The 20,253-nt window shown below is 43.2% G+C and overlaps 1 protein-coding gene across 6 annotated transcripts in view; it reads right to left on the bottom strand.

The window, feature by feature from the left end:
* Window positions 1-20,253, bottom strand: part of AFF3 (AF4/FMR2 family member 3) — a 434,554-nt gene that overhangs the window by 10,032 nt on the left and 404,269 nt on the right. For all 6 annotated transcript variants that reach the window (XM_032469729.1, XM_032469731.1, XM_032469732.1 and 3 more), the window contains 6 exons: window positions 14,444-14,507; window positions 11,781-11,917; window positions 7,569-7,640; window positions 5,397-5,490; window positions 2,142-2,191; window positions 1,766-1,989 (listed from right to left, as the gene is read on the bottom strand). In XM_032469729.1, coding sequence (XP_032325620.1) covers window positions 1,766-1,989; window positions 2,142-2,191; window positions 5,397-5,490; window positions 7,569-7,640; window positions 11,781-11,917; window positions 14,444-14,507 — 641 coding nt within the window. The remainder of the gene's footprint in view (window positions 1-1,765; window positions 1,990-2,141; window positions 2,192-5,396; window positions 5,491-7,568; window positions 7,641-11,780; window positions 11,918-14,443; window positions 14,508-20,253) is intronic.

Below are 20,253 nucleotides of genomic sequence, written 5' to 3'. Positions count from 1 at the left end.
CATTTAATGACTTGAAAGCGAACTCAGGTTTACACTCTTGCCCATGACTAGAGAAAGAGTAGTGAACTGGTATAATCTGGGAGAAAGTTAACAATATATACCAATATATGGCTTGAAAGAATCTATACCTGTTGACCTCCTGATTCTATTTCTACTACTCACTCCTATGAAAATAATCAGAAATATGAAGAATGATTTATATTATGATATTTATCGTAACATTATTTGTACCAGTGGAAAAAAATCGGAAGTAACATAGATGTCCAACAACAGGGGAATGGTTTGGGAAATCACAATCCCCTAAGACTGCATAACCACCGCATGACAGTATCACAGAACCATCATGAAGGGTGTTTTTGAACTAGTTAAAGACATGAGAAGATGCCTGATATAATGTAAAATGAAAATAAAAAAAAAAAGACAGGATGTAAAGCTATATATACTATGATATTATTTTGGTAAAAGTCATGCATGTTTGGAGACCAGAAGAAATTTCTGTAGAATGTTAACAGCAATGATTTCTTGGTGGTAAGATTACCGACAATTGAAAAAAGTTTTCCCTACAGTTTTTGATACTTTACAAATTTAGCCACAGTAAACATGCATTCCTTTTATAATCAGTAAAAATAAACATTATTTTAAAAGAATATAGAGTATTTGTCTTTATCTGACTTATTTCACTTAGTATAAAGCCCTCCAAGTCCATCCATGTTGCTGCAAATGGCAAAATGTTGTTTTTTTTTATGCTGAGTAGTATTCCATTGTGTGTGTGTGTGTATATATGTATATATATGTGTATATACACACATCTTTATCCATTCATCTGTTGATGGACACTTAGACTGCTCCTGTATTTTGGCAACTGTAAATAATGCTGTTATGAACATTGAGGTATATGTATCTTCTCAAATTAGTGTTTTGGGTTTTTTTGGGTATATATACCCAGGAGTGGAATTGCTGGGACATATGGTAAGCCTGTTTTTGTTTTTTTTGAGAAACCTCCATACTGTTTTCCAGAGTGGCTGCATCAATTTACATTCCTACCAACAGTGGGGAAAAGGAGGTGGGGAGGGTCATTATAATAAGGGTAGGGGATTAAGGGGTACAAACTATTAGGTATAAAACAAGCTCAAAGACATATTGTACAACACAGGGAAACAGCCAATATGTTTTAATAACTATAAATGGAGTGTAACGCTTACAATTGTGAATTACTGTATTGTATACTTATAACTTATACAATATTGTATAGCAACTTACACCTCAATAAAAAAGAAATATCGCTTACCTATTAAACATTTTTTTCAGTTGTAAGCAGCTATCTCTTACATAGCTAGTAACATTCATTGCCATTAGTTAATTAATTCACCCTGTGTTTTAGATCCCCACCTGTGTTCCAGGCACTGTGCAGGTCTTTGGAATACAAAATTGAGTAAAATGTAATCCCAACTTCACGGAGCTCACTGTCTGAAGGGAAAAACACCTGTGGGGTGTCTGTGTATGTGATGTGTATCTGTATCATTGGTACTGATATCAGCTCCATCTCCACCTCCTCTGATCTTTCCCACAGTGAAGATGAAGATACATAAGAGCACAGGAGGCCCTGAGTGAGGGGAGAGGTCAGCAGAGGTTTCACACAGTAGGTGACAGTGTCTACTATTTCTTCTTGGGTAAATGACGAACGCTTGGCAGTGATGCGCAAGGGTCAGGCGGTCTCCCTGCGCTGCAGCTGAGCCGCGCATGCGCTCCCCGGCGGCACACCCACCTCTGTTCTCCTTGGCCAGGCTGTCTGCCATCTCCCAGTAGTCGTAGCTGTGGAGGATGCTGTTGGTGATGCTGACGTGATTGGCGGCCATCTGGTGGATGCGCTGTGGGATGCTGACGATGGTTGAGGGGGACAGGGTGCTGGCGTTGGAGAGGCTCCCCTGAGATCCCACGGAGTTGGTGGGCGAGGGGTTGGGAGACATGGGGGATGGAGTTCCCGTGCTCCTGGAAGGGGAGGGCGTAGGAGAACAAGAGTGGACAGGTTGGTACCAGGTGAGGGAGGGCAGCCCCTCAGGGGACTGTAAGCAGAGAAGCACATCACCCAGCCTCATGAAGACATCCCACTCATCACCTTGATGTTGGAAAAACGCACTTACTTTCCACTGGCCCCCCACGGAGACGGGGCTTGGGCAGCTTTAGATGAATTCTGCAGGAAAATAAGAACATTGACGGTGAGTATCCTCTGCTTGAGTTTCAACAGCTGACAGTAACATGTTTCCAGGTGACAGTTGAGAGACGGATGACAGACATTGTAGATACAATGCAGATTCATAGAAACTGGCCCTGGGAAGTTATAATTACTGGGCTCTCGGCCCTCTCTCCAGTAGACAGCAGGGGGCAGCTGCATGGCCTAAAATGAAGAGCTCACCCCACAGCCTCGGATTTTATGCACCGAATTCAATCATAATCCTGAGGGTCTGCTGAATCCTAAATCAGCCTAATTAAAAAACAAACAAACAACAAAACCTTAAACCAGCTTATTTTTTCTAAAAAGGAAAAAAGAGTAGGAACCCTCCCTTCCCTTCGTATACACACTAAGAACAACTTATATTTAAATTAAAACCAATGCAGAATTGCAGAAACTGTTGGTATACTTTTAAAAAAAATGGTACTTTTTATTTTCTAGTTATTTTTTGGGGGGGATTAGGTTGTATGTATTTATTTAATGGAGTTACTGGAACTCGAACCCAGGACCTCGTGCTTGCTAGGCACTCACTCCACCACTGAGCTATACCCTCCCCCTGTCCGTATGCTTTGAATGCCTGAAAATACATGAGACATCGATTGTTATCGTTTTAACTTATGAAGCTTAAAAGTATTTCTCTTAAAGGAAGTTGCTCTCAAATATTTCTGAAAGGACAGATTAAAATGTATTTCTTTAACAGATGGAGAATTCAAAAATTCTGATTTATTTGAATATTTCAATTGACGGTATGCAGCAAGAGCCAGTTGTTTGCACCAGGCATTTAAAAGACGTTCTGCCTTTGGCAAGGAAAGTTGCTAAGTGTACAGATAGATTTCCTCTCTGTGAGCCCAATTCTGCTTTCTTGGACATCAGTCATAAGGCCGTTAAGGGAAAAATGGTCTTTATAATGCTGATGTGAATTCTCCCTTTCAGAGACAAGAAAATAGCTCCAGCCTGGTTCTCCAGAGACAAAGTGTTTCTTCTGGTTACAAAGATCTTTATGAAGTGGTGACCGATTTTAGTTTTTAGCGGAGGTGTTATCAAAATGGTAAGAAATGGCCTTATGTGTGGCAATTTTGCAAAATTGCCTTCAGGCCTCTTCCACTGTCACTAAAGCCCTGGGACTTAAAAAAAGCATGGGTGGGACAAAGTCCTTTTTCTCAGAGCCAGCTGTACTGATAAAACTCATTTTTTTATGGACAAATTATCATTGTCTCCTAAAGGTTTCATAATCTCTGTACTTTAAGTAGCATTTAAATATTCGATTAAGGATAACTACCACTAACTTCTGCAGGGGAAGCTCTGATTTTTAAGCTGTATTATCTGTTCATTCTGAGTAACTTGATATATATATATTTATATATATTTAGATTTATTTTTTATTGAAGTGTAGTTAATTTACAATGTGAATTTCAGGTATACAGCAGCAAAGCGATTCAGTTATACACACATATATATACTTCAGATTATATGTTATTATAAAAAATTGAATATAGTTCCCTGTGCTATACAGTAGGTCCTTGTTGTTTATCTATTTTATATATAGTAATGTCTATCTGTTAATCCCAAGTTCAGAGTCCTTCTTTATTCAAGTGTTTCTCATTTTTCATTTTTTATTTATTTTTAATTGAAGTATTATCAGTTTACAATGTTGTGTCAATTTCTGGTGTACAGCATAATGTCTCATACATATACACACATGTATTTGTTTTCATATTCGTTTCCATTATAGGTTACTACAAGATATTGAATATACTTCCCTGTGTTATACAGAAGAAACTCAATCTATTTTATATAGGTTAGTATCTGCAAATCTTGAAATCCCAGTTTATCCTTTCCCAACCCCTTTACCCCCTGGTAACCATAAGTTTGCTTTCTATGTCTGTGAGTCTGTTTCTATTTTGTAAGTAAGTTTTTTTTTTTTTTTAGATTCCACATGTAAGTGATATTATATGGTATTTTTCTTTCTCTTTCTGGCTTACTTCACTTAGAATGATGATCTCCAGGTCCATCCATGTTGCTGCAAATGGCATTATTTTATTCTTTTTTTATGGCTGAGTAGTATTCCATTGTATAAATATACCACAACTTCTTTACCCAGTCATCTGTCGATGGACATTTGGGTTGTTTCCATGTCTTGGCTGTTGTAAATGGTGTCAAGCATTTTTCTTGCCTGGGATAACTCTCTTCAGTACTTGCTCTCAGAGTCTACATTTTTGAAAACTACTTCTCTTGACCTTAGGTGCCCAACATAAAGGGGAAGGCTTAGCGTCATTATGTCATTATGACACACAATGGTTGATGGGCCGATATAGCTAACCTCCTACCTCCTTGGCTTAGCACCTGCTTACTCTACGTGCAAGACCAGGAAGGAGGCGGCTTGCTGGACGGACACAGCCCACAGGACCCCAAGCAGAGCCAGGTCACCAGAGATCATCTCCAAGAAGTGGAGCTTGGGGATTAAAGGATCTAAAATGATGGTTGTGTATCTGACAAAGGGTTGGTGGAAGCAGAGGTGGTGTAATTTCTTATTTCTACAGACGAATGTACAGAGAAGAGGCCCAGAAACCTCAGATGAATGATTACTTCAGGTCCACTTCATCACAGTATGTCAAAGGTTTTCTTTCTTTCTTTTTTCCTTTTCTCATTCTCCCAGTGAAAATGCTCTCACCCCCCGAGACAGGTAAACGTTAGCATGGTTTCTGACTCTACCCTTATGTGTGCACATTGCCACTGTCCTACCGCCCCTGGGTTCTAACAAGCCATTTCTTAGCATTTAAAATAACACCTTTTTAAAAATTAAATTAGCTACTGGAGATAGCGAAGAGGGAATTCTAAGCTGTTACTTCTAAGGGGAAGAAGCTTTAAGTGAACATGAGGAATTTGTGTTAGCTAGAAAGATGGATTTCCTAGGACCCTGGGATGGGTAACAAGACTTTCTTTCTCTGGAGGCTATAAAAATACTTGGACACAGGCAAGGGGGTAAATGAGATGGGCTTTTGAGGCCATTCTCTGAGACCTGAACACCACGGGGATGTCATAGGTGGGGTTAGTGTGGACATCAGAGGGCTCCTGTATGACCCCCAAAGCAACAGAGTCTACCTTAGAAATGTTCTTGACAGGGAGACAACTGGGTACCACACCTGGCCCGTTAGCCAGACCGTACCTTAAAATAGTCGATAAGTGCTTTGGAATACTTTACAGCGTGATCCCTTTTGAGTCGAAACATCCGCCAGTACAGGAGGGCCAGGCATCGGTAACTGCAGCACAAAATGAGAAAGAGGCCCCGAAAGTATTAGTGTGTCCCGTGCAAACAAGACTTAAAAAAAAAATTTGTTCCAGCGCACTTAATGTTTGTATCATGGTTATATACATATTAATTATTTCTACACATACATATCTGACTTTCCTTTTTATTCAATATTATTCCAAAATTTCATGGAGTTACTCCATACAGATGTCACTTCACATATATAAATGTGAATAAATAAAGAATATAAATGTGAATTAATAAAGCAGCTTTACGGCTTCTTTGTTGGGGCCGAGGGGCTGGCCATTTCCTTTTCCACCACGAGGGGGCAGTCTCTCCCCATGAGAGGCATGAGGGAGCTGGTTTCCAGATGACTTTCAGGGCAAAGCTGCCTTCCTCTGATTTCCCTCCCACACCCTGGACCTGCTGCAGTGGCTTTGCTCAAAGAATAGCCAGTCCTTCCACCTGTTTTTATTCCCTTCACTTTTAAACTATTTGACTGGACTATACATAATTAATTCAAATAAAGTAATAGATATGAATGTGTTTTATAAACAATACAAAGCTATTCTTCTGTTTTACAGTTCATACATTTGTTATTTACATATTAGTGTCCTATCTTATGTAATGTTGACTAAGCACTGTTAATTTATCAATCCTAATATGAATTACAAACGTAAAGTTTGTAAAGAGCACGCAGAAAGCATTTCCAGAGACACATCCTCTTTTCCCTGGTGCTTCTCACTCATCATGAGCTGCTGACTCAGCTCCGGTGTTGACCAGTGAGAAACACACCGAACACAATGTAACCGTCTCTTCTTAGCACAACATGCTGCAGAAGACGGGATGACACAACACTACCTGAGACCCTCTCTCCTGTGTATGTAGTTATCATTATCATTATTTTGAGACTCGATTCTCTAACTTGCAGATCAGGATCTAGAGGGGAGGGTGAGCCGTCGGAGGGGAGGACGTTTTGGCTCCCTGCCGCAGGTGGAGAGGTGTGATGTGAGGAGTGGGCTGAGGGGTCTTGGGGAGACGTAATGGGGACGATTATTATTATAACCACATAATCGTGATCATCATCACCATTATAGAAAAAAACCTATTACATGTTGATTACCTTTTTTGGGGGTACTTTTTAGTACACAAGTCTTGCCTGTACTTGTGTTAAATTTACTTCTAAATATTCCATATTTGAAGCTACTATAAAATGGAATTATTATTGGTTTCCTTTAAAAAATTTTTTCATTGAAATATTGTCACTTGACAATGTTCTGTCAATTTCTGGTGTATAGCATGTTTCAATCATACATATACATACATATGTTCCTTTTCATATATACATGATATTCCTTTTCATATTGTTCTCTTAATTTTTGTTGTTCCTTTCAAAGAGCCAACTTTTGGTTTCACTGATTTTCTCCAGTGTTTTTTGTGTGTGTGTGTGGTTGTTTTCTTTTCTGGGGGGGAAGGGGAGGTAATTAGGTTTGTTTGTTTATTTATTGATTGTTTTTTTAATGGTGGGACTGGGGGTTGAACCCAGGACCTCATGTGCTCTACCACGCCTATGCCCTCATCCCTTGATTAACATTTTAAAAATGCTTTTATTATCAGAGTGGAATGAACTGCTCTTCAGTTTAATGTGTTGAGAACTTGAACGCACCATTTTGATCAGTCATGCTAATAGATGAAGAGACAGAGGGAGCATTCTGATTGTGTCTAAAATGTTAATAAACACAAGAGATTACTTGTGGCATCACTCACACTCACATGATTAAACACAGACCTACCTGACTTTAAAGTGCAGGCGCAGACGCAGACACACACACACACACACACACACACACACACACACACACACACACACACACACACAGAAGAATGTGTCCTTGTGCAATGGACTTGTTGATGTCCAAGCGCTGTGAATTCACCTCACACGTGGCACAGCAGGGTGCGGGCCCTCCCTGGCCACCATCACAACTGATTAGGAGGCACTAGTGAAACGTTATGCATTTCGGCACCGGGTTTGCCATTGAAGCTGTGCAAGGCTGGGGAGGCTCTTTTAAGCTGACAGGATACACTCACCACAATGCAGCCAACTGTTTATCCTCTGGTGTGGCGTTGGGGCCTGAGTGGGTTTTTAGTCTCATAGCATACCTTTAAAAAAAAAAAAAGTAAAGGAAAACCAAGAAAAAAAGCTTTCTTATTAACAATAGGGCATCTTCTATGATGGAAGTTCTCTCTGCCCAATACTTCGTTTTTCATCGTGCTTGCTGATAATTCTTTCTTAAAAGCCAGCTGAGGCTGCCCCGTTTCCCCTAAGCATTATATTACTGTGATGACTAGAACGAAACAGCTTTTATGACCGTCTAGCTACTTTCTGCCCTTTAACAACACAAGTTCAAATGCTACGGACCGCCAAGAGTGGTGTCGGTTCCACCAGCATCCACAGATGCAGTGACACTTCCATTTTTACAAAGTGTGATTTGTGGTTGAGTGGCTGACAAGACAGAGGCCAAGTTCAATCCTCCCAGGCCAACCTCCAGAAAAATGTTTATTTCCTGAACTCAGATGAATGGTTGGATTTACACCCCCCCCCCTTTTTTTTTTATTGTTATGGAACTCTCACTTTGACAGTAGTGTAACTGTCCTGGGTACACAACTAGTGGATTTTATGAACTTCACTCAATTTCACTTATTTCTGTGAACCAGGGGATGACAGCCATTCCTTTCTCCAGTAATATACCAAGTTACCTGCTCTCTTGGAGAGAGCTGAGGCAGAATGTGGGATGCTCAGGGAGCCCTGGGTGCAAATCCCACGCTGGCCACTTATTACTTGTGAGAGTTTAGACCAATGAACATCTTTAAGCCTCCATTTCCTTACGTATAAACTTAAGATCACACAGCACTGCTGTAAGGGTTAACTGCGATAGTGTTTGCAAAGCTCTTGGCACAGTGGGGCTGGCTTGTCGCAAACTGCTCAAGAAGTGATGGTGATATTACACTGTCTCCACAGTGTGCGGATGTGTAGTGTTTCTGAGTGTATCTCTTTGCACCGGTTTCACAGTGGTTGCTCTGGGTGTCACAATATATGTATGTGGCTTATCACAATTGACTGCTATCAACATTTTCTACTTCTCTGAAACGTGGAGGCTGTCCTTCCAAGTCCCTGCTTTTAAATGACACTGTCTTGTGTATCAGATGGTGGTATAATTTTTGTTTCAATCACTGACTATGATTTATAAAACTCAAGAGGAGGAGAGTTTAGGGCATGTAGACATAGTTCTGCTCTTAAGTTCTTCTTCTTTCCTTCCTGTTGCTCCAGGATTTCTTCTTTTGTCAATTCCTTTCCATCTGAGAAACTTCCTTTAGCCAATCTTTCAAGGTCGGTCTGTTAGAAACAAAGACTTTAAGTTTTACTTAGTCTGAGAATATTTTTACTTCCTGTTCATTTCTAAAAAAATGCAGTCTCACTGAATTTGGAATTCAGTTTGACCATTTTTGCTTTCAGCACTGGAAAAGTGTCATGCCACTCCCTTCTGGCTTCCATAGTTTCAGATAAGAAGTCTGCTGTTATTTGGATCGATGTTCCCCTATGGATAATGGGTCAATCCTCTCTGGCTGCTTTCAGAATATTTTTTTTTCTTCGTTTTTCATTTTCAGAAATGTAGTTTTGAGGTGTCTCAGCATGCACTGCTTTGGGTTTATGCTACTTGGGCTTTTTCTCAGCTTCTTGTAGGTTTATGTCTTTTGCCAAATTTGGTGAGTTTCAGCCATTACTCCTTCAAGATACCGTTCAGTCCTACTCTCTCCTTCTGGGACTCCAACAGTGATGACATACTGGCTCCACTGTCACCGTGCTTGAGGCTCTATCCACTTTTTTTGGGGGGGTTATATTCTTCAGTTCTATAATTTCCATTTGGTTCACTTTTTAAAAAAAACTTCATTTCTTTGCCAAGATTTTAATTTTTTTTGTTTGTTTCAAGAGACTCTGTAATTGTTTGTTGAAGCATTTTTATCATGGCTGCTTAAACATCCTTGTCAGACAATTCCAACATGACTCATCCTGATCACTGCGTCAATCGACTGCCTTTTCTCATTTCAGTTGTGATTTTCTTGCTTCTTGGTGTGATGCGTGAGTTTCTACTGTATCTTGGACATTTTGTCTGCCATGTTAGGAGACCCTGGGCCCTGCTTAAGTCTTTTCTTTTAAAAGGAAGTCACTCCATTTAGGTTTAGCAGGCAAGTCCCAGCCTACTTTCATGGGCTGTGGTTCCAACTACAATTTACTTTTCAGAGCCTTTGTGGTGCAGTTTTGATTTGTGGTAGCAGGGATCCACTTGCCAGTGTCTCCCAGTCACTTGGTGTCCCTTGGTGGAGAAAGGAATTCTCTTGCCCACTGGGACAAACAGCACATTCTAAGCTAGACACCTGTCGCAAGATCCACCTCACCAGTGCTCCTGGCTCCCCTGTGTCTCTCAGTGGGGAGGGGAGTTTCAAACCTGGTGGGCAACATGCAGAATTAAGTGGTAGATTAAAGCTATTTTCTAACTCAGACACACTCTTTGTATCTTAATTTTCTGAGTAGCTTAAGGGATTCTATTCAATCATCTAGCAAATGGATTGTGTTCTCCACCCAGACAAAGTCACTGACACCAGTCTCATCTCTGGTGCAGAGCAGGTGTGCACACCGGCACCTCCAGCTGTATTTGACTGGCATCTGGCTTTCACTGTTCCTCGGATGTGCTTGTTTCTTTGCTTTTTAAAATCTGAATGCCTTTAAGCAGGCCATGCACACTCCAGTTCACCACAGCCCTGTGACTTGCTTATTTGTTCCTTCCTCAAATATTCACTGAGTATGTGCTATGTTCCAGGAACTCTTCCAGGAATTTTGAACACATGAATCAACAGATCCGACAAAAAACAAAGCAATCCCTGTGTTCAACGCACTCATGTTCCAGGACACCTTACTATTTTGTTCCTGTCCAGTCCTACCCATTTTCTTCCTTGCCTGCCTGTGGGCATCTGAGTCAGTGCTCTATTCTAAGGAAGAAATGTGACAATCTAGGCTCTCTTAAAGTAATTTTAAGTTTTTTTTTTTTTAACCATGGTGAGTTCTTTACTGCCCAAAATATTGTACCACGTAAGAAAACAGTATGAAGGAATCACCAGTACATTGGTGTAGTAGAAATATTTTAATTAAAAAAATGGCTGGACAGTGTTGATTTTCAAAACATTCTTGAGAAGCGCTTTTCTAGGATGATGTGTTCTTGCTGCTGGGATGTCAGTTTCAAGCCTGTCATCCTTCACCGTTCACGGAAGGAGAGTGGTGCAAAACACCCAGGGGCAAATTTGGGCCAGCGCATACCAAGAAGGTTTAACCCAGGATGATTAGAAATCTTCGATCTGGAATACTGGGGCATGGTTAAAAAAAATATCTACTCTTAGGTTGCACAGAAGCCCAGAATTAGAAAATTAGTTTTGGGAAGAATTAGTTTTGGGAAGAATTACATCACATAACGGGTATCAGATGTTATCCCAAGCAGCTGAATCGGCTAAAGACATAAAACAGATGACGAAGGTTCTCAGTAGGGTTAATGGATGAAATCTCCTTAATGGTTTGTTAAGTGGACGTCAAGGATGTGCCTTCTCATGGCACACTGTGGAGGACAAGAGTCTCCCATCCAGACCCTCGATGTGCCCCTGTCTGGAATCCTGCCTCTGCTCACGTGACATGACTGCACCCTGGGGGGTGGTCCTCATGTCCAGCCTTGCACCCGAACACCACCAGTACCTTTTGAGAGAGTGAGTGTATCCTAGGATGGATTTCCTTTCCCCAAATCCCCCATGAGTCTTCTTCCCTTTCATTAAATACTCCTGAATCACTTGCTGATGGAGTTAGGATTTAGATGACACCAACCTGAATCAGATTTTTCAAAAGATTTTTTTTTCAAAAAGATTTTTCAAAAAGCATGGAGGTGGAATGAGTTCAAAATCTACCACCTCCCAGCTGGGAGGAACAGGCAGGTCACTTCAGACTCAGACCCAACTTCCTTCCTGCAGCCGCTGGGCTCAGAGGAGCTGCCCCCCTTGCTCACACGGAGAGCAAAGGAGGCGGGCTAGGTAAAAATGCCTTGCAAAACCGTCCATTCTTACTTGCGGGATGAACATGGGTTCTAGGTGGCGGATGGCACAGGCTGACATTCTTTTCTGGGCTCACGGTACTTAGGTCCATTTCTCCCTCCCCCCCGCACCCCCAGGAGCCCCTGAGCAAGAACGTGCGGCAGCAGCGCGTACCTGATGAGCTCCACCGTCTCTGAGTACATCGTGTAGGGAGACTTGGATTCCATGGGGCCTTGCTCCATGGCATTTCCGCACTCGATGAACGACAAGGCTGCTTCTGCGTAGTTCAGAGCCTTTCCAAACTTTTCCACCTGATCAACAGAGTTAACACAGGGTCCTCCTTCAGAACAGTCTGCTAAACAGCATTGCCCCATGATCTACACGCTGTATTTGAGAAACCTGACTTTTAAGCTCCAAATCCCTGTGAATGGGGCCGAGAGGAGACAGACACAGGATACTCCCTCCTCTAATTACTGTCACAAATTCCTCCTGGTTTAGAGGAAGTGAGTGAAAGTTATGCAGAAGGATACCAGATCCAGATCTCAACCACCAATCAGAATCGCGCAGAACTTCAGGGCTGCTTTCATTTCTTTTCTTCTCGTTCTAACTCCTGATGGTCTGTCAGCCTCACTCCTTGCCCCTCCCTGCTGTGCTCAAGACACAGAGGTGACAGGTCTGATTCCACATAAGCGTCCTCACCCTTTTTTGGTAAACTCCCACCGGGGTGGTTTCAGGCCTTGGTGATCACCTTTTACACTGTGACATTTACATCTCCTCCACGCCTCCCTTGCCTTGTGTATTTTTCAGTTGTTTTGTTGACACTTAGGCACTCACTTAAGGGTGAGAATGAGGAGAGGACGGGAAAGCAGGTAAATCTCCAGGCGCGATTTCAGCTCAAGGGACACAACGTTGAAAATTAATAAAAAGTGATTTTTCTAGGTCGTCTAAATTTATGTTAACCTTTCCCCGTATTAGCTTGGATAACCAAGCATCAGCTTTGTATTCTTGGGTTCTCATAAATCTAAACTCACACATCAGGTTCGTTGCTCCACACACTGTTACTCCTGGTGGTTAATGACACGTTCTGAGCTTGGATGGCGTAATCTGCTCCGTTTTCAAACACTCATTCATCAATCAACGCAGAATTACACATACTCTTAACCACTAATCTAAGTCTTGCTTCTTAAAAGAAAAAACCCTCTCATTTGTCATGATACCTTAGGAAACAGAAATGTGGAGCAAAACTCCTGCGTGAGCACATCAAAATTTCAACCAGCTTATAAACCTAAGAGGCTAGAGGAGCAATATTTCTTGGCAACGCTTTCAGATGGAGGAAGTCATTTCTTCCAACAAGCATTTTCTAAAGTAGCCAATTCTGTGTGATTTGCACTCGACACACAAAAGCTACTTCCACGAATAGACAATATATTTAGAGAGAAAAAACTGTGCCCTCACCAGAGGTAGTTCAAGGTGCAAGGCAGTCTGTGATTAACTAACAAAATGCAGAGCAAGGAGTCCAATGCGATAGAGAGGGTAGGAGGCAGCGAGGGAGGGGGCTGCAGAGGCTGCGGCTGAGACAGACAGCGGGAAGGAACAGTGTGACTTGGCTGAGCTGGGGAAGGATGCTGAGGGCACGAGTGTGCCTGAGAGGGACAGCATGTCTGTGAGGAGCTGTGCGGGTGTGAACGTGAGGATCTGCAGGTGCAGAGGCCCGCAGGCTGGCAGGAGTGAACTGTGCTGAGAGGTGGCGCAGACTGTCATGAGGAAAGGCCAGGCTGGACACGAGGAGACTGAGTGTGGAATCCCGGTGAACCCGGGATGATTCAGGCAGGAAGTTTCCTTCTGCTTTGAAGTGCCATGTGACCCTGCACCAGCCTTTTCAGGGGACCAGAACTCCCCATCAGACTGTGGGATTGTGAGGACAGGGACTGTCTCCTGTTTTCCATGTCTGTTTTCTGACACCCCGTGGTTATTTCCCCCGGACACCAGTGTACTTAGGCGGTGATCCTCGTACAAATAAATGCTTGATGGGCAACCTCAGCCGCATGGGGGGAGGGATGCGGTTATGGTTCCAGCATCTTCAACCCTGGAATAATACTCTGAGGGTCCTTTGAAACGCTTTTTTCATCTACAGCACCCTGATTTCAGTCCTGAACACCAGAGGGGAATAGGACTCGAGAGACCAGGTAGGGAGGAATCCCTTTGGACGAGATCGTCAGATGGAACAACCACGTGATCTCTTTTAGAAACAAACAGAAGTTTTCCATCTCTTGCCTGCAAGCTCCAAGCTTTCCAAAATAGATTATCCAAGTCAGGAAAGTTATTTTTTGAAAACATCAAGTCGCAGCAACTTTGGGGTCTTAGGGGCAGAATAAGAGTTTCTGCGCTGCCAGTTTCAGAGCAAGTGCTCATTCTGGCAGATTCACAACAAGAACACAAATCTTTTTGAAAAGGGATTTGATCCTGGGACCAAGCCAAGGGCTGGCCAGGCTAACAAGGGAGAAAAATGCAAACTGTGTTTTGTTTTTTTGGTTTTGTTTTGTTTTTTAAGGAAAAAAAGACTACCATCCCTGACTCCACTGCCTCTGGTTACTATTCAAAGTTTAGGACTAAATTGAAATACCTGTTTACCGAGGGCTCCCTCCCAGTCAGACATCATTGGCTGAGGTCGTAATTTATTGGGCGAAGAGCACTGGATTATATAAACATTTCTCCACTTAACAGACCCAGCCATCCTTATAATAGATTTTATAATTACCCCAGCTATCCTGCCCCCGTGATGAAGCTGCGGTACAGACATAATTTGGAGGAAAGGATCTGGAGAGAAAAGGCCTTACCATCGCATCTGCTTTATGCTTCATTCGTTTAGCTTCTTGCATAAAATAATCTGCACTGCGTGGCCTATGAGGAGAGAGATGGGAAACATTACCGGGCAAGCACGAGATCTTCGGAGGACAGTCTCTCCTTTGACTCAAACTTGAAGCACAATTTCAAGACTCGGCTTCACAGGGAATCAAGTCTTGTTTTGTTTTGCTTCCTTTTTTTTTTTTTTTTTTTTTGCATTTCCAAATTACTGCCTCTAGGTAAAAGATCATAATTTCTCTTAAGTTAGCAATTCAGAATACACTCAATACATGCAGATAAATATATACATTTACTGTGATTTTAACATGGATTCCCCGGTGCCTAATTTGTGAATCAGATTTCTTTAATGCATGGTAAATTTATTGCATGGTAAAAGAGCAAGTGTAAAATCTTATTTCACACAATATTTACACAAAACAATCCCTTTTTAATGTAAAGATGGCAAACATACCTCAAAATAATTGTCTGGATATGTATGGGTGAGTGTTTTTATGCAGCCTTATGGAAATGTGTTGTGTGTATGCATAAATGGTACCTAAAGTTGTATGTATCTCTCTGTGTAATTATTTTAAAGCTTTGCAGTGAGAAGAGGTAATGCTGTCTGATTACATTCCAGTTGTAATGAAGTTAGTTGTAAAATGATGTCTACCTTGTAACAACGCAAACACGGCAAGTATTCTCTGGGGTTCTGATTAGCTAGCTGGTAAACATGAACACCAGACATGTCATTATTAAAGTGGTAACCCTGGCCGGCACCAGCTCTGCTGGGAGCTGAAGGTAATTCATCCAGAGACTGATCTGAGTGTGTGAAATGACCCCAAGTTACACTATGCTACTTGTCAGACAGTGCCTTTGAACACTTCTTCTGATACATTTTTTTAAAAAAAATCTTTACAATTTAGGTACCATTAGAACAAACTTGTTTTTTAAATTGTGGGTCTTTATGTCATCAATAAACTTGACCTATTCATACATACCCAGCATAAGCCAGGACCCCCTGAGTGGGAGATAAGACATAAGTAGTGATATTAATCGTGTACTGTTTAACTCATTGAACACACTTATTCTGAACTGACTCCTTTCAGATTCTAATGGGGTCTTTTTCCTTACTGCAATATTAGATAGTCAGAGGATCCTTTTATCCTAAGAGGTCAAAGCACTGAGAAAAATCACACAGACCATGCCAATGACATTACAACCCAAAACTACTGTCCTCATTTAAATGGGTTTAATCAATCGATCAAACAAATAAACAAACCAGGATCCCAGCAAATACTCAATTCTGGGGTCACAAATCACTGCAGCAAGAAAAGACCTTGGTTTCTGTCTCTTCTTCCCCATAAAAATACCGGCAGGACTGGGGTAACACGCCGGAATATTTAACTTTTCCAACAAAGAAACGAGGAACATGGCTGCGGGATTTCTCTACTGTGCGTCATCAAGCTCTGGGTCTCTGGCTCGCGTCCCTCCCCCATTCCTCCTGCCTGAAACCTCCCATTCATCTTGACAGGTCTTCACTGCCAGGTGAGGCCTGGGGTGTCCTTTAAAGGAAGCCCCTCCTCTAGCCAGTTCTTCTTTCTCTAGTTCATTTCCACGATGTTCACGTTTCTTCCGCTTTGTATGGCTTTTTAGTTGCCTTTACATGCTGTTTTCTTCTTCTTTGTCAAACATTGACCTTCTGTGGCCAGAGATGCTCCAGGTCTTTGCTCAAAACCCCACAACCCTCACCTTTAACAGGAGTTAACATAGATCTTTAAGTTAAAGGGTCTGGAGAGAAGAAAGGAAGCTACAAACAAAGAAACAACAAAAAGCCCCAGATGGAACCAGCTGGGACCAAGATGGCGATGAATCTGACCTCTCCAGACCCCGAGTCTCACGACACGTTGCTTTTACTACATGAGCATATTAAGTGACACACCTACCAGCCATGACCAGACATTAAGGACCAAAAAAGGATAAAAAGGGGGTGACACCCACTGCCTTGACAAAGCCCTGCCCCTTCCCCATAGATGAATGTATATGCCTCCCCATCATGAGCCTCACTCCTCCTCCCTTTGTCTTCACTCTTAAAAATTAAATCCCTCTTGCCAGGTGGGCGAGAAGTTGATTTGTGAACTTAGTTTCTGCTTCTCTGTCCTTTGGCCGCTGAATAAAGCTTATATCCGACCAGGGTCCATGTGACTTAGGGTGGCAACACTCAGAACACATGTTGGCTCTCCACTGGGTCTCTGATGCCAACTCCAGCAATTTACGTTACCTTTGTTGTGGTTCTTTTTTTTAATGGACTTACTTTATCTTTCTGAGCAATGTTAGGGTCACAGAAAAGTTAAGCGGAAAGCACAGAATTCCCATACACATCCTGCTCGGACACAGGCCTCCCTCACTACCAGCATCGCTCACCAGAGCGGCACGTGTGTTACAACCGAGACACTTACACTGATGTGTCATTATCACCCGAAGTCCAGAGTTTACGTTCGGGCTCAATCCTGGAGTTACACGTTCTTCGGGTTTTGAAAAATGTATAAGGGCATGAATCCACCATTACGTTATCATACAGAACAGTTTCACTGCCCTAAAAGTCCTCTGCAGTATTGGTTTTTCTTTTTGCTGAACGCCCCAAAGTGTAAGACCAGACCCTACCTCTAGCCCAAACCCAGATCTGACTCCTGAGCTTCAGACGGGGTCCTGGGGACTATCTGTTCAGGAGAGGAGTTTATCCTTCCATTCCTCCCCCTCTGTTATCAAATGCTGTGAATGCTTCCTTGCAGGCATTTCTTTTTCTCAGTGACCGCACCCCCCACCCACATCTAGGCTCTCACCACCTCTCTGGGCCTCCAGTTTCACTTCCATCCAGTCTACCCCCGAGCTTTAACCCTTGACCACAGTTGATATACCATGGCTTTCATTACATCACCATCTTACTCACAGACCCAAATCAATCTCCAGGGCCTATGAAGTCAAATCTCAGTGCAGGGCCCCAAGAATCCGGCCCCACCCTCCTAACTTACCACCTCCTCACCACGTCCCTCAGCCACACCGAGCGTTTCCTTGCGTCTTGTTAACAGGCCACTGCTGTCTTGGAAGCCCTGCCCAGCCTTCTCCTCCCCGGGACACTCCTCTCTGCTCATTCAGGAAGTGCTTACTCTGAGCCAGATGCTCCCGGCTCTCAGGTTCTCAGGCCATAAGGCCTTCTTGGTAACTGGTCCGTGCTCACCAATGTCTCTCCTGAGCTCAGATCCCAATTCCTATTTACACTTCCCGTCTATTTAATGACTTTCTGAGCTGTGCTGCGTTACATCCACTGCATGTGTACAATTTGGCAGCTGGAACGTTTTCAGCGGGGGGCCCTGCTGAAGACCTCTTTGATCTTCTCCATCCTGTAGTTCTAGGTACACAGGAGAAGGTAAATGACGGACACCCCACCCCCCACCCCCCGCCACATTCACTGCGAGCTTAGAAGGGAGAGGTGGCTTCTGATGGGGTGCAGCCTCGAAGCCATCGAGCCGGAGAACATCTCCATGGCAACCTGAAATTCTCCACATCATTATCCGTCCCCCACGCTCATATAGGAGTTTGGTCATTTTTCTCTTGCCCTGTTGTTTTTCGTAGACCTCATCCTTAACAGATCATCATTTTCTTTTTTAAATGCATTTTGTTTTCATGAGAGAATTCTCTTGGCGATCAGCCAAGGCATCTTAGTTTTTCTGACCCTTCTAAGTTACCCCTAGGGGTGGCAGCAGCACCTAACTCCTAATATGGGCTCCTTAATCCAAGCTGTTTTTCTCTGCAGCGTATAAATGGATTCTTCAAACCTGCTACCGAGGCGGAGTCACAAACTCTCACAACAGTGTATGTGGGTAAGTAACACACCTGTTTCCGACCACATCACAGCAGTTACAACAGTCACCTGAGACGCTGAGGAAACGCACCATCAGGGGCCCTTCTCATACACGTCAGCACTCTCATCTCTGCCTCCAGCAGAAGGCTCACTTTACCGTCCCTGAAGAGTGCCTGCTAATTGCCTGTTTTCTCTTTCAGGTGATTTCCGGAGCCACACTTTATAAGAGCAGATCATTACAAAGGCAGTGGGACAATGGGACCTCCCCCAGACAGTCCGGCTGGGCGGCAGATCTGAGCTGTCACAAAGGCGTCACTCTGACGGCAACGTTCATGTCAGTAGGAAAGTAAAATTGTCACCCTTGTGGCAGTTACAGAACATAACACAGCAAAGGCACTAAACTCAAATCTAATGATCTCAGTGTTCAAACAGATCTTTCATTGAATCTTTTTTTTTTTTTAACATGGAAAAGCTAGAGTTTTGTTTTTCATTTTGATAATAACATTCTTCAGAGTTTCTCACAGCGACGGTATTTTATGATGATACGGGAGGAAACCTAATAAAAGTTCAGTTAAACTAATGCAGGTAACTACCATGTAACTAACCGGGTATCTGGGGCTCTTCAGAAATGGGGCTAGAGGGATCTAAAAGCAGAAGCTTAGCCAAGGTGCCTTTGTTACAAGCGCTCTCGGCAACAGTAACAATCTGAGCACTTGATCCAGAGGGAACTGGCCCTCCTCACCCTCCCCCCACCCCCACCCACACACACGTGGCCTTGGTTCTCAGCCCCGGTGGGGTCTGAGCAACCCTAATATTTCCTCTGGCACGGGAGTATTAGAGCAACCTTGCTTTTTGTTCTCCTTTGTGGCTGAGATGGAGCTGAGCGCTCTCCCACGGAGAGGCTGGCAGGCTTCTTTCTGTAATTCCTACCTCTGTGAAACGTGCACCCCTCCGCAGAGCCGGCCTGTTTTGTGAAAACTGGCAGGGATGAGAGCTCTCAACGTGTCTGAACAAACAGGTTCCTTGGCACTGCACAAATCGGGATAATTTTCTTAGGGAAGTTGAAATCCAAATCAGACAACTAGGCAACAACACACCAAACGCACTTGTCACCTGATGTCCTGTTAGCTTGTCATGTGAGGGGCCCCGAGTTGTTACTGTGTCCCCAGCTTTGAGGTACTCTCTTCCCCAAGACGAACGCATAAGAAGTTAAGTGATTGTTTTGAATGCACTGAGGAAGCGAACGCTGTAGATGAGAGCACTTTGGAGCCAGGGACCCCGGGGGTGGGAGGCTGCTGTTGGCTGCGTGAGCCCTTCCTGAAGGACAAGGGAAGGCTGCTTTTAGGCAGCAGGGATTCAAATGCAGTTTCTGTTTCCATAACCTTGATGTTGGCTGGGACCCCCCAATCCCCGGACCCTGGCTTCTCAGAAGCACGAGCCATTAGTCACCCTCTTCGTGTGTCTTGCAGGCCACAACAGGCTCTTGTAGGCGCCTCCTCCTCTCTTGGCCACAAGCAGAAAACAGCGTGTGCTCTCCAGGACACACAGGCTAAATGCGGCAGGTTTTTGTCATTCGATCATATGCAACTTTCTGTTGAAATGGAAACTCATCAACTTGATTGTGGTTCTTCTCTGGGGGTGATGTTTAAGGTAAAATAATTTCACAAAGCCCTTAAAATGAGCGGAGAGCTCAGATTTCCATCAGGGATATCTGACAGGCCTTGTCCCCGCCCTCTGCTTCCTCCAACCCTCCAGCCTAGTCTTTTTTTTTTCTTTCTTTCTTGGTTTTGGTAAGAATAAAATAAAAACCTGGCTGAGAGGGACTTCATAATGGAAAAAATTTCATGTGAAGAATAGAAAGGTTGGGATGGTGGGTACAGCTCAGCGGCAGACAGCGTGCTCAGCATGCATGGGGTCCTGGGTTCAATCCCCAGTACCGCCATC

Source organism: Camelus ferus, chromosome 28 (genome assembly GCF_009834535.1).
Source record: "Camelus ferus isolate YT-003-E chromosome 28, BCGSAC_Cfer_1.0, whole genome shotgun sequence".
NCBI lineage: Eukaryota > Metazoa > Chordata > Mammalia > Artiodactyla > Camelidae > Camelus > Camelus ferus.
The sequence above is the reverse complement of the archived record's forward strand: the minus strand, read 5'-3'. Positions and strand labels throughout refer to the sequence as shown.